This window comes from Plectropomus leopardus, chromosome 18 (assembly GCF_026936395.1).
Source record: "Plectropomus leopardus strain MGB_pleo_1.0 chromosome 18, ASM2693639v1, whole genome shotgun sequence".
NCBI classification, from domain to species: domain Eukaryota; kingdom Metazoa; phylum Chordata; class Actinopteri; order Perciformes; family Serranidae; genus Plectropomus; species Plectropomus leopardus.
Window position 1 is genome coordinate 8,186,116 of NC_142193.1, and position 13,647 is coordinate 8,199,762.

A 13,647-nucleotide genomic window follows, 5' to 3' on the forward strand; every position below is an offset into this window, starting at 1 on the left:
GAACATCTCTAGCCAAGCACCCATTTTAGCCATGCTTTCCAAAGAAATCAAACCAATTTTGCTCAGTTTGCAAAGGATTAAACGTTTATGAAAGGTGTCTTGACAAAACACAAGAATCTGATGTTGATCCAGGTTTCAAGGGGGTAAAAGCATTTGGAGAGAGCAGTAGATGAAGAAGCTAAGAAGGGAAGATGAAAAGAAATGATGTTACAAAACTGACGTGATGTCCTCTGTACGGATGCATAAATACGAGTGTAAGCATGTATAGTGAGCAGCAGTTCAGGCAGTGTGACCATAAACTCTTAAAGGAGGATGAATGTCAGAAAGCAGCGGGGGAGCCTCACACTCAGCACCTTGTTCACACTTTAATTACACTCTGGGATGTGTTCACATTTAAATTACAGTGTGCAACATGCTGAAAAACATTTAGACTGATATAAAGCGGTGCTTGAATCGAGGCCTCGGGGGGCCACAGAGGCTGGACTGTGCAGGAGCTGGAGTCAGTGGAAAGTGCTTGGCTAGTGGAAACCACAGAGCAGCTATAAACAGCGGCTGGTGGCGACCGCTAAAGCGTGCCGACACACCCAGCAGCTCTCTGCTGCTCCACCCAGCTTTCAGATTCCTGCTGCAGATGGAGTTCTCTGCTGTCTTTGTTAACAAACACACGCTACAGGAGAAGCTTTACGCATGAAGACAGAAGAACCACAACACATCCAGGAGTTTTTCAAAGTCAAAATAATATTTATTACATAGTTTCAAAAATACTGCGCAATATAAATATTACAAAATACTGTGAATAATACTGTGTCAATATACTCGAACTTTACTTAAAAACATTTGGGATTAAAACAGAGATGAGAGACTTGAGATGAGGGCCGTAGCAGTTTGTCGCTCTATGGTGTGTTTAAACACGCTGATGTTTTTCATGTGAAATGATCTCAGATCAGTAACTCAGGGCCCAAACCTCCAGCAGAAAGGCTTTAACCCTTTGACACCTGAGCAGATTGGTTTGATTTCTTTTTAAAAAACATGGGGAGAAGGCAACGCGCAACTTAGCAAGAAATTGTCTGAAAATTATCAGGAAAATACTAAAAAATGTTACAAGAAATTTACCTGAAAATAACCAAAAAAAGAAATGTTAAAAAAGAAAACAAGAAAAATTAACCCCAAAAAGTACTGACAATTATTTTAAAATATATTTGTATTTTTTTCCTGTAAAATAATTTGAAATCTAGAATTATAGTATACATAAATATAGATTTGTTGACATTTTTCTCTATTTTTTTAAATGATTTTCTTACCTCCCCCTCTTTCTGCTAAGTATGAGGTCACTTCCTTATCACTTTTTTTTAATCTCTAGAAATTTTTGGAACATTTCTTGCCACAAATTGGTCATTGCCTTTCCCCCAATATGCTGAGGTTTCAAAGGGTTAAACAGACTGTGAAAGGCGCCTAAACGCAGCAAAGGAAAACTGATGGTGATCCAGGTTTAAATGGTTAAAGGAAAAGTTCAACATTATTTGCCTTCTTTCAGACAGTTAGCTGAGAGGATTGACACCACTCTCATGTCCGTACTGTAAATGTGAAGCTACAACCAACAGCTGGTTAGCAGAGGGGAAACAGACGAAAGCCAGGCTAGCTGTTTCCCTCTGTTTCCAGTCTTTGTGCTAAGCTAAGCTAACCGGCTGCAGGAAGTAGCCTTTTTTTTTTTAAACATAAGAGTGGTATCAATCTCATGTAGCTTCAAATTAAAGAAGCGTTTTTCCCAACATGTTGAACTATTCTTTCAATTCAGTATAACTACTGTACATTTGTATGCGTTCAGATGTGAATGTCGCTCCACTGAAAGATCCCAAAACATGCAAACAACTGAAACAGAGGAAGTTGAACATTTTGACAGACATATTGTGTGTGTACATTTACTTTAGCTCTTGATCTTTTTTTATATGTAGAATTTTGTCTCCAAACAAACTTTGCTCTGAAATTTATGTGACCAAATATTTTTGGCGTCACTTTCCAGAGGATTTTATGAGGATGTTTGGAAGTCAAGGAGTTTGAACCCTAACTTTTGAGCAAACAGTTGCTTATTTAGACACCCAGCATTTACAGAACAATGGTAGATTTTCAGTCAAGTCTTGTTTCCACCTGATAAATGTAAGTCCAGATTGCTCCCTTTTAGCTCTGTTTTTGGTCTCCACCAACTCCTGAGGAAAACATCTGTCTCTTTAGGTGCTAAATGCTCCGCTATGTTCACCAGCTGGTCGCTAACTGTGTCTGACTGCTGTTTGCTGCTAAGCCTGTACTGCACAGTGAGTTTTTGTATATTTTTCACTAAAAATGACACTAGTAGAACGATAAAAGTTAACCAGAACAATAAAGACAGATGGACAGTTAATTAAAACTCACAATTAAGCTCAGTACAGCCGAAGGGAACTGCAGATTCTGTGCAGGTTCATCACTTCCAGTCATTTGAGCCATTGTTATGATAAGAAATATGGATTATGACCACTTTAAAGACGAACATGTAAACCTCCAATTTGTTTAAATGCATCAACAATTGCAGTTTAAAGATGATGACCCTGTCTTAAGATTCTTGCAAGTGAACCTGGAATTTTATCGTTACCCATCATTTGGCCTGCTGATTGTAACACATCAATACATTTCATGAACAGTCTTTAACACTGTATCAAGGTGGAGATTTTAAAGCAGAAAATGAAAATGACGAACTGTTAAAATGCAAAGAAAATGACAGTCTTACATCCAGCTTCAATTTAGTTCTTCCTAAAAAAAAGAAAAAAAATCTCCAAGTAAGGGACTGTACCTTTCCTTAAGCCTCCCTGAGTGGCTGGGGGAAAATGCAAGACCCTCCCTCCACCATAAAAAACACATTGAACAGTTTCTGGCTATGATAAATGGCGTGGTTTTAGAGATTTTTAAAGAAAACATGCCCTTATAACACACTTGTGGGTTTTGAAGATATTCAAAATAAAAACAAAATATTCAGTGTTGAATGTTGCTCCCCTAAGCCAAAAGAAAAAACCTCACTCCCTTTCCAGTGCTTAAAAAATGATCTGAAGTGCCTCCCCCGATTTGCATCACCTTTCATAAATAACGAACAGTTCCTAAACTGAGTTAATTCTGCTGGTTTTCTTGTTTTGGGATTTTTCTAGAAATGTGTTCAGAAAGACAGAATATTAACAAAGAGAGATGAACTGTCAACCTGACCCGATGACAGATCTTAAAGTTCTACGACTCCCTAACAAACGGGTAAAATTGAGTTTGTGCGATGTAAAATACGATGTTTCACATTTTTTGATATAGTCATACTTTCTAAATGAATTTCAGAATAATTCCAGTTGTTTCCAGATGTGAATCTTGATGCCTGCTGCAGCTTCATGAAGCTCCTCAGACAGAATACTGTGTACTCAGACATTCAAATGGAGGTTTCACAACAGCAAATTGCCACAGGCAGCTATTTTCCTCACCGCCAAACCCTCATGGTTTATGAGTGTGGAGTTGAGTTTGTTTATAGGCCAAAGAGAAGCTGTGACAGCAAAATGAGCTTTTATAAACTTGACCGTGCCCACAGTCTCGCGTCAGTCCTGCTGCTTTGGGATGATTGTCTCAATGCACACAAAACAGCTCTAATTTACAACAAGTCTGCCATTTCTGTCATCCTGTGAGAAATACTGACTTTGGATGCAGCAGGAAGGTTGAACTAAACATCCTCTCGTATTCCCAATTGCACTTGATTGTCCACACACACAGCTCTTCCTTCAGCATTTAGCCGCAGCCGAGGTCTTGCTGCTCGTCTTTGAGTCGATCTTGGCCACCAGCAGTCTGAGATTGTCTCCTGATGATCGGATCAGTTCTCGACCACTGCAATGAAAACACAAAGCTGTTGAGAAGCAGCGACAGCACAGGGAGATCAGACTAATATCTGCAGTGTGTACTTTAATACTTACATGTTGTACTCCATACCGACCACGCTGATGCCGTTAACAGCCAGGATGCGATCGCCCGTCCTCAGTTTCTGACACTGAGCAGCAGGAGAGTCGGGAACCACTGACTTTACATAAATGCCGCTCATTCTCAGCTGTGTTTTCTGTATGAACATAAAAAAGGAAAAGTCAAAGATTATTGACGGTGAACGACACAGTTAGAGTGACATACAGCAGCTCGAGTGTGTGCTAAAATATTCCTTTTTATTCAGGCTGCCAACATGACAGTCAGTTTAAGTTTCTTTTAGCGGCATCGTCAGGTCCAAAACTCTGTTTGTCCAATACTTTGGTTAATGAAAACTAATCCCATCAGCCTCAGCTGTTCTACCAACATGCCAACATGCTCAACTAAGAACATTGTAAACATTAGACCTGTTTATCATCAGCATGTTAGCATTGTTGTTATGAGCCTGTTAGCATGCTGATGTTAGCATTGAACAGCCTCATAGAACTCAAAGCAGAAACCAGACAGCAAAGTGGTGAATATAAAAATAATAATTATTAATATTTGTTTATAATTAAATGTCAGTGAGGTAATAACTGATCCTAATTTTAGCAAATATTTATAAATATTTTTTAGTTTTTAAAATACCAGTCAAGCTACTTTACTTTTAATTCACTTAATCACGCATTGCATTGAGAACACATCATGTAAACTGTGATTCAAGTTTACACACAGTATAATTAGTTTTGATCAAACTAATACAAGATATTTACAGTCTCAGGGTTGGTTTGACAATATCTAGTCTCATATCACAATATCGATATGTTTTCAGCATATTGCCCAACCCTAATAAAATGTATAAATTGCCATATTTTCTGACTGTTACTGTGTTAGAAAAAATCCATAAATAATATGTAGAGTGTTTAACAACAAAAATAATGCTCTTTAATAAACATGGAGGTGTTATAATTCTGTATTCATTAAGGCTGCAACTGACAAAAACAAGCAAACATTTGAGAAGCTGCAACCAGTGAAACTATTACATTTAAAACTAATGGATGATAAAAATGTTTTAGTTTGTTTAGTGTTGTTTTGTTGATCGACTAAATGTCTCAGCTCATGGGGAATTTAGAAAGCACAGATGTGTGTTCTCAGTGTGTAAAGCTGCACAGTGTGGTGTCATCCTGAAGCTGCTTTTTTATGATGAATAATGAGCTGTTAAAACATAATGTATCACTGCACCGTATCAGCTGTTGTCCATGAGGCTGGACTGCAAAACTCCCCTCAGTCAGTAAGAACATTTGGTGAGATTAGATTTGTAGTTTGAGTCTGTTGAGTAGAAATCCCTTCAGTTTACAGTCTGATCTCATTAGTCTTCATCAGATCTGAGCGGTTACACAAGGTTTTTCTGTGTCTGGATTAAAGTGTGTGTAAACATGAAGCCCCTGTGGCTGCTGATCTGAAACAATCCAAGTAAAAGCTGCTTCTTCAAATCCATTTTGCACTACTGGATCTGTAAAACGCTTGTTATTAAATCAACGTTATGAAGGAGAGAAGAGGAAGATGTGTGCTGAATAAAGAAGGAAGAAGTAATCATACCGTGCCATCCACAAGCGCCAAGCCGAGACCATGAGGTCCTCTGTGAATCTCCACCGTAAACACTTCCTCTCGGTCCTCTTCTCCTTCTACATTTTCTGTCTTCCTGTCAGCACATCCACTGTCTGAAAACACAAATACAGAAAAAACATGCTCATGTCAAAACAAAGTGTTGGTAGAAATACTCAAATACACAGACAGGTCCTGAGCGTTGCTGCTTGGACTGAATTGATACAGCGACTAAGTGCTTTCCAAAACTTCCAAACCTCATTAATGACTATTAAAATGAATCTCTGGCAAAAGTATTATAAGAAAACTCTTGTTCATCATATTTTTTAATCCCGTTTATGGGTGAAATTCAACTCCCTCGACAATCACTGCCAGGTTTGCTCCACCATTAGTGTCCAGACTAAAGTGACTTTATGACCCTTTAAAACCTGGATGGATCAGTTTTCCCGTGCAGCATTTAAGACACCTTTCACAAACTATTTGACTTAAAAATACTATTCAATGTACTGATACAGTTTATAAGATTACATCAGCACTCTAGCACCGCCATTGTTAACATTTAGCCGAAAGCCTCACAGAGCTGCGAGTCTAGCTGTCGACTCATGTACAAAGTTATTGTGCCAGTGGTGACGGATCAGCACACTAAACACAGCTTTTAACTGGGCTCAACACAACTTATGCTAAGAACAGCTCTGATGCACAACAGATTAAGTTTAAGCAGAACGATTTCTAAGCAGAAAAACTATGGATTGTCTTTCATTTTTTCCATAAGGGGATTTATATTCAGAAAGCCATTGACTAGTCATTTACACTTTTACCTTCACATAAATTATATATATTTAGTTAAACTTTTTACATCCTGATGGGAGGCCTGTGTATGAGCCCACCACGCAGAGCCATACCTTGGCCTCCAGTGTATCTACCTCTGTGGTTTTGGCTAACGGCTAATGTTATTTTGAAAGTTTGGTAATCCTTTAATCTGGCCCCAAGAATTACAGAGAGGTGGTGATGTCAGGAGAGAAAAGAGCAGTGGCCGATCCGTCATGGGAATTTACAGTTGGGTTGGTGCGTGGAATCTTAATCGGTGGTGGCATTGTTCGGGGCAGGTCCTGCGTGGGGGGCAGACAGGCTGCATGTTGGGAAAAGCTGTAGGGAGGGGAGGGGTGGTGGTGGTGGTAGAACAGGAGCTGCAGGGGTGGGAACAGGGTGGGCTTTTTTTTTGGGAAATGCTACTGTTGCCGAGTTGTTGTTGTGACAGGATGAAACAGATGAGGAGGGCAGGAAGTCCCTGTTACAGCACCGCAGCGTGCTAACCTCTCAGGCTAACAGGTCTGACTTCAGGCAGCTCAGCACATCATTAAGAGTTTAAACTATTTTTAATCATTCTGACTATCAAGGGACTGTTAATTATTTTCAACATATACATGTGTGCTAATAATTTTACTGATTATTGGTTGTTTAGTCTGTTTTTTAGTCTGATTATTGGTTGTTTATATCCATCACAGCTCCTGGTGGCATTAACAAATGCTTTTTTTCTGATTACTAGATTATCAAAACAAATACAGATTGATATTGGGTTGCTTAATCAACTAATAGAGTCACCTCTGTGTATAAGTATAAATAGTGCAGCTTGTATTAAACTATCAGATATGCAGCTAATTGAGATGGAGCCAGATGGCTTTGTTTCAGTGTAATCCTCAAACCCTTTAAACAAATTACTTTTACAAACTAACAGATAAAACATAATACAACAAGCAACCACTGAGAGTTAAGACGTCTGATTAGGATCAACAAATCCTTCAGCTTTAAAGCCTTTCACAGCCACAGTGGGAGGTCTGTGAGGGAGCGTATTACCACAGGTTGAACCTCCTAAATACAAACACAATCACATGTGATGAAAAGTGTTTCTGAAAGTCGGGTTCAGATCTGAGGAGAGCTACTGGACCAACTGGCCTTATTAAACACGAGCCTCTACTGAATCCACCACTCAAACAAATGGAAGCTTTTTTTTGTTTGTTTTGACTTGTTTTTGACTTGTCATTAAAAAACAGGGCAAGTTGTATTTATTTTTAATTTTAATTTTACCTCACCTTCTTTTACGACTGAATGACAGCAAAAAAAAAAAAAAGATCTATCATCGATCAATCTACGTAACTGAAGCGGACTTACTGTCAGATACTTTGCCATTTTTCCAACTGAATAACATTAAAAAAGTAACGGCCGCTACTTCTACAGAGTAACGACAACGCACGACAAAAAGTAACTATTATATTGTACTCAGTACATGGTTGGGAAAATAAGTTCCATTAAAGCAATACACACATTATTAGTGCATCAAGAATAGAATTCAATAAAATCTGTTCTGAAATGTGGCATTCTGCTTACTGAGTACTTCTACGTCTGGTACTTTAACAGGGAGTCTAAGGGTATGATATACTTAAATTGAAAAAAACAAAAACACTTTTAAGACCTTTTCAAGATACATTTTTATAAACATTGAAATTTAAGGCTGAGTTTTTGACAAACTATCTTTTTCCTATTCAAGCATTGCAGGTAAGTAATTGTTTCACAGAAGTACTTGTGTTCCTGCGTAGAAGTTTTGTAAATCTAGTATACTGTATAAAGTATATACTTTATGTTTTATATAAAGTATAAAGTAAAAATACATTATTAGGTTTGATGATAAAAGGTAAAAGATGTTTAGCATCAGAAATGTTGCCTTTCACACTAAAGACACTCATTGTTACATAAAGAAATTTAGAGATGGGTTTAAAAAATTGGCTAAAACGTTTGTGGCAATTAAACATCACAAATTAATGATGTATGCTTAACCTAATACTAATAAGTATAAAATTTGATTTAATTTAAGACATGCTAAGACCTTTTACACGACCTGCAGAAACCCTATTGAAGTATATTTTGAAGCTCACATTTTGTACTTTTACATCAGTAAAATTTAGAGTGCAGGAAACTTGTCCTTGTAAAATTATTTCTGCCTTGTTGCTTCTTTTACTTCAGTAAAAAGTCTACTTTAGATCACTTTTTCCACCATCATCCATGCGATAGAGGTCACATTTTACAATGTGTGACGTCACAAAATGTGGTGTCAAAGAGTCAAAAGCTGCAATTTTGAAACTTGAAGTGTTGATATATTTTCCACAGCTTTGTCTGAAATGCTGCAGTTTATTTTTAGTTAATGTCTCATTTTACAAAAAGTGAAGTAGGCGACTCACAGTAACTCCCTTTCACTCCTGCAGATGACCTCATGACAGAGGCGTCCAAAAACAATAGGGGTGGGAGAGGAAACACTCTTTCCTTTACAGAGCGAGCCCACCCTGCGCAGCCTTCCACTTGAAATTCCTGACCTCCAGAGTCAGTAAAAAGATGAAGGGAGGACTGAGAGGGTGCTCCACCTCTTTAATGTCGGGGGCTAGCTTTATGTGGACCTGCACAAATATGCAGCGGGTCCTCAAGGTCAGCTCACTAAATGCTGCCCTTAATAGATTCCGTCAGAGGAGGTGAGCGAGGTTTTAAGAGGTGACCTCATTCCAGACGTTAGTAACAAAGTTTGAAGCGAGGCGGCCGTATTCTCAGTGACAGAGCTGTGTGTCATCTGAATCAGAACCTGCTGTGTGTAAGTGAAGCCATCAATGGGCCTTTTGAGATGCTGTCGCTTTCTCATCACTTATGGTTTCCTCTTTGTTTCTCGGTTTCTTTGTACGCACACTCCGAACTCTCAATTATCATCCTCCGTTATCAGGTTTCACTTAATGTTTTTCAGCTGGCAGCCGTTTTAAAAGACCACTTTATATTATCTGGGAAGTCATCTTTTATTCAATATGTGTTTTCAATACTATACACAAGGGCTGCAACTAACAACTGTTTTCTGATGATTTTTAGCAATGTCGGTTTGTCTGTTGGCCCACTATTTTTAATGATCTCAACAACTACAGGCTTTTTTGGGCAGAACAGTTCTGGGGACTCTGTCAGAGGAACTGCCCACTGTGAAGCTCCCCCGAATATTTCATAACTTGAAGGGCTTTTATTCTGTTTGCACTGCCCACAGGAATGCTGAAGTGACGTACTGTTAGCCAGCCAACAGTTGGTACAGCACCGTCACTTTTGCTTCAGCGAGTCAAAATCACATTGTAGTTCCAGCCTGGACTTCACCATTGGTCCCTTTGTCTGTGTTTTCTTCATATTTTTTCATTATGAGCTGTTGTTTTGTATAGTCTGCTGTTTACAAGGCTAACACGTTTTTAAAAACTGTGGTTGGTGGTGTTGCATTGGCTGTGTTCGACTAATCAACATACACTTTTGACGTCATACCCAAGCGCCGTACACTTTCGTCACTCGTGCTTCTTCTTGTACACATCTACTTCTAGCTTTGCGGAAACATACAGGAAGTCGGGTTTTTAGAACTATGTACAAGTATCTCCAGTCTGAAAACACCTTATGTGTTCGATAGCCATTAAATTTTGTGCATTCATGATCCCCAGTTGATAAATAAATAACTTCAGTGGATCTCTTTATCCCCATCATCGTGGTTTTGAGTGAAATGCCTCTACTGGATGTTTCCTGGAGGATAAATTCTAATGACTTTGGCGATTAACTTGCTTTTCATCAGGTCAAAATTTTAATTTATCCTGATTTAATTTAACATTAAAGGGATCAAATATAGGTTTTATTACTCTTTTTTATTACAGACTTTAGTATGAATATATTTCTTCCCTCTAAGTTAAAGCACTTTGATCTTTGTTTTGCTAATTTCCCTGATGTATGTATAAACACAAATGTCAGCCCACTAATAGCTTTCTATTTCACCATTTAACCCTTTTTGTGCCAAGTAATATATTTTCTTTTCTATTTTCTCTCTTTGAATAATTATGTGATAATTATTACAATATACTAAATCTTTGTGGTATATTAGACAACAGGCGTTTTAACTTGTCACAGTAGGAAAAGTGCAGGTGAAGCATTCACAGTATCAGGGCCTACTCTAAGTGGAATACAACTATCATTAATTTTATTATCTGTAGCTGTGATGTTTACCACTGTGACATGCCAAAATGTCTGAAGTGAAAGAGGCCTATTAATGTAATATGTTTGGATAAACTGTTATTCTATCCCTATTTTCAATAGAGGCATGCTTTGTCCCCCACATAGAGGTATCACACTGTTATCTAGCTCTATTCTGATTGGTCCAGTCTGAGTACACCAACCACGTGAGTGATGGCTGTGTTTGGCATCTATATATCTTATAAAATATGTTTTGACATAAACTTGACAATCTGTGACAAAGATCTTTGATAAAGATAAATTTACTGGATACTACCAATAAAATGTGCAGATCTTTTGTCATCTGCGTGTGCAGTTACCTTTCTTCTGCTGGCGGGCACCCTCCTGCAGATCCGCCTCCAGCTCGTCCAGTTCCATACCCTGTGGGGTGTTGGGTGGCGTCAGCAGGCATGACGGGTCCAGCGCCAGGCTCTTGTGGTAGCCCATGTCGGCCTGTCCTGGGAGGGTGTTCTGCAGCTCCAGGCTCTTCAGCTTCTGGGTCAGGACTGCCTCACAGCTGCTCAGGTCACCGTGAGATCCTCGGGCCTGAGCCAGCTCCGCGGGGGATGTACAGCCCGGATCTGCTTCAGGGGAGGGGCAGGTAACCGGGTCGGACACCTCCTGTTGGGCAGGATCCTGGAAGACCCTGACGGAGGCTGAGGTTGTAGACTGTCTGTCTCTGGTCGTCCCGTTGAGAGCCTGAGGAACATAAAGTCAATCAATAACAGATGGAGAAACATTAAGGTGTCTCATTTCCTGCTCTGAGGTCAGAGAGCTTGTTACCTGTTCCTCCACATCGGGCTCGGCTTGGGTTTCACTGCGGGGGAGTCGGCGTATGAACTCCTGCAGATGACCGAGCTGTTCAAAAAGAGCGGGCTCCACGACAGGTTTACCCAGCTCCAGGTGAAACGAGCTGCTGGGCAGGATGAGCGGCGGGTGACTGTCGAAGCTCTCCAGGATGTTGGCTGCAGGAAGAAAAGAAAGGTCGTCCATCACAAATGACCCAAGCTTCAATTACAGATTTCTAATGAAATTGTATCCTGTTACTTTCAGGTAAAGCTGCTGTATTCAGGTTAACACCGAATTAAAAGCTGTAAATAAAGTAGAGGACTGATGCAACTGTTGCAGTCAGTGGTGTTTTTGACACAGCAGGGTGCAGTCGATGAGAGGATAAGGGGTGAAAACAGGTGAGAGCGAGGCGGCGACTGTTCTACTGAGAGAGGTGGATTTGAGAGGAAGCTGTGGACTGAAGCTGATTGGTGGAGACAGACAGACAGACCGGATTACTCTTAAGGAGTAAAAATGCGTGTGAGTGTCAGTGTCAAGGTCTACTTGAAATAATTATTTAGAATTATATTTGCATGCAATGCATCTTGACTAAAAAGTGACATGAAATAAAATCATCTTTGACAAAGATGCCCAAACTAACTGTATTCAGAAATACTATAAATAATATATTTTTTTCAGTTGTCAGTATTTATTGGTTCATTTTATTCCATTTGATGTTATTATATATTTTATTGTTTGTATATTTATTTTTAATATTTTATGCATGTGAAGATTTTTTTGCATAATACATTTTCTGTAAACACTCTGTACATAGTTGTAATATTATAATAATAATAATATTATAATATTATTATTATTATTAATAATAATAATAATATTATTGTTGTAATATTAACAGAGAATGTCACAATGTAAAAAAGACACAAGACTTGTGAACAAATGAACAGAGACTGTAACAAGTATTAGAAGTTTACAGAATGAAGGAGCACATTAGATTGGGATTGATTTTGCAGTAATAGTGTGCTTTGCTCAAAGCTTCTGAGCAGAGTTCAGCTCAGTTATTACTCGTGTTATTTACCATGAAGTTTTGTGCAGTGAAGCATGAATACAGGCAAGATTGGACATGCAGGCTTCACAATAGATGGTTTTGATTCCTGCTGAAAGTCTTGTTACTGCAGTTTACAGTAAACAAGGTAACACCTATGTTCTGTAGCTACCTTGGTACAGAAACTGAACTGATGACTAATCATTTATTTTCTATACTTATAGTAGTTATCATATTATTCAAACAAGTCCAGGTTTTGTCCTCAAGGAGAGACAGACTAATAAAAATTATTTTAAATATTGTTCCATCTGTGGATTATTTTAACAAATAAACAATCAGCCTTTTCCTCCATACTAAGTCAAAATCTCAGTTTACCAGAGCCCAAAGTCCCATCTTTAAATAGCCAGTTTTGTCCAGCAAAAAGTCAGGGACCTAAAGCTAGTAAATAAACAAAAAACTACACAAAAAAACATAAATAATAAAACATAAATCTCTTCATTTGAGAAGCTAGAACCAGCACAGTTTTAGTTGAAAAGTAACCAATACAAAGATGTGGTTATGAAGATATTTGGTAACTATGTTCTTTCTCTGAACTTATCGAATAAGTGGATGATCTACCGCTATTGACAATAACTGTGACGCTTAGAATATTAACACTGAGATTCATAGTACATAAAAACGTGTAAAATAATCCAGCAACTCTTAAATCATTTCAGTTTCTTTCTGTTCTCACTTTTTCTCCCTCTACCAACCCCATCCGGTTACCTTTTCATTATCCATTAAGTGTAAATGCTCTTTTTGTACTATTTTGCACAGTTTTAGAGAGTCTCTTTCCTCTTCTCAGGAGATGTGTATTTTGAGTATAATTCATTAGCTACAGAGACAAAAAGGATAATAAGCCAAGTGAAAGATGAATTTGACTGATAGCACTATTTTAAATTTCTCTATAGATATAACAATGATATCATTATTGTGGACTCTTCTGACCACAATAATAGTGTAGTGAAAATCTGACATCATACCAGCCTTAGTCTGTCACTCACCCGTCCTGACAGCGTCCTCTGCATCATCTGGTGACGGGGTCCACCCAGCAGGACAGGCTTTCCCAGAGTTGTACTCTCTCAGCATGTGGTGAAGCTGAGCGGCATTCAGGGCAGCAAACTCAGTCCTTAGAGAGGCCCAGGACGCCTGGACGCACATAAAAC

At 38.7% G+C, this 13,647-nt stretch overlaps 1 protein-coding gene across 2 annotated transcripts in view; it reads right to left on the minus strand.

The window, feature by feature from the left end:
* Positions 1–717: 717 nt before the first annotated feature.
* The window catches only part of radil2a (Ras association and DIL domains 2a), a 37,894-nt gene continuing 24,964 nt past the window's right edge, over positions 718–13,647 (minus strand). For both annotated transcript variants that reach the window (XM_042504935.2, XM_088091332.1), the window contains exons 11-16: positions 13,486–13,630; positions 11,392–11,573; positions 10,929–11,307; positions 5,545–5,666; positions 3,966–4,105; positions 718–3,879 (exon numbers count right to left, since the gene is read on the minus strand). In XM_042504935.2, the coding sequence (XP_042360869.2) occupies positions 3,777–3,879; positions 3,966–4,105; positions 5,545–5,666; positions 10,929–11,307; positions 11,392–11,573; positions 13,486–13,630 (1,071 nt within the window). In that variant the 3' untranslated portion in view covers positions 718–3,776. The remainder of the gene's footprint in view (positions 3,880–3,965; positions 4,106–5,544; positions 5,667–10,928; positions 11,308–11,391; positions 11,574–13,485; positions 13,631–13,647) is intronic.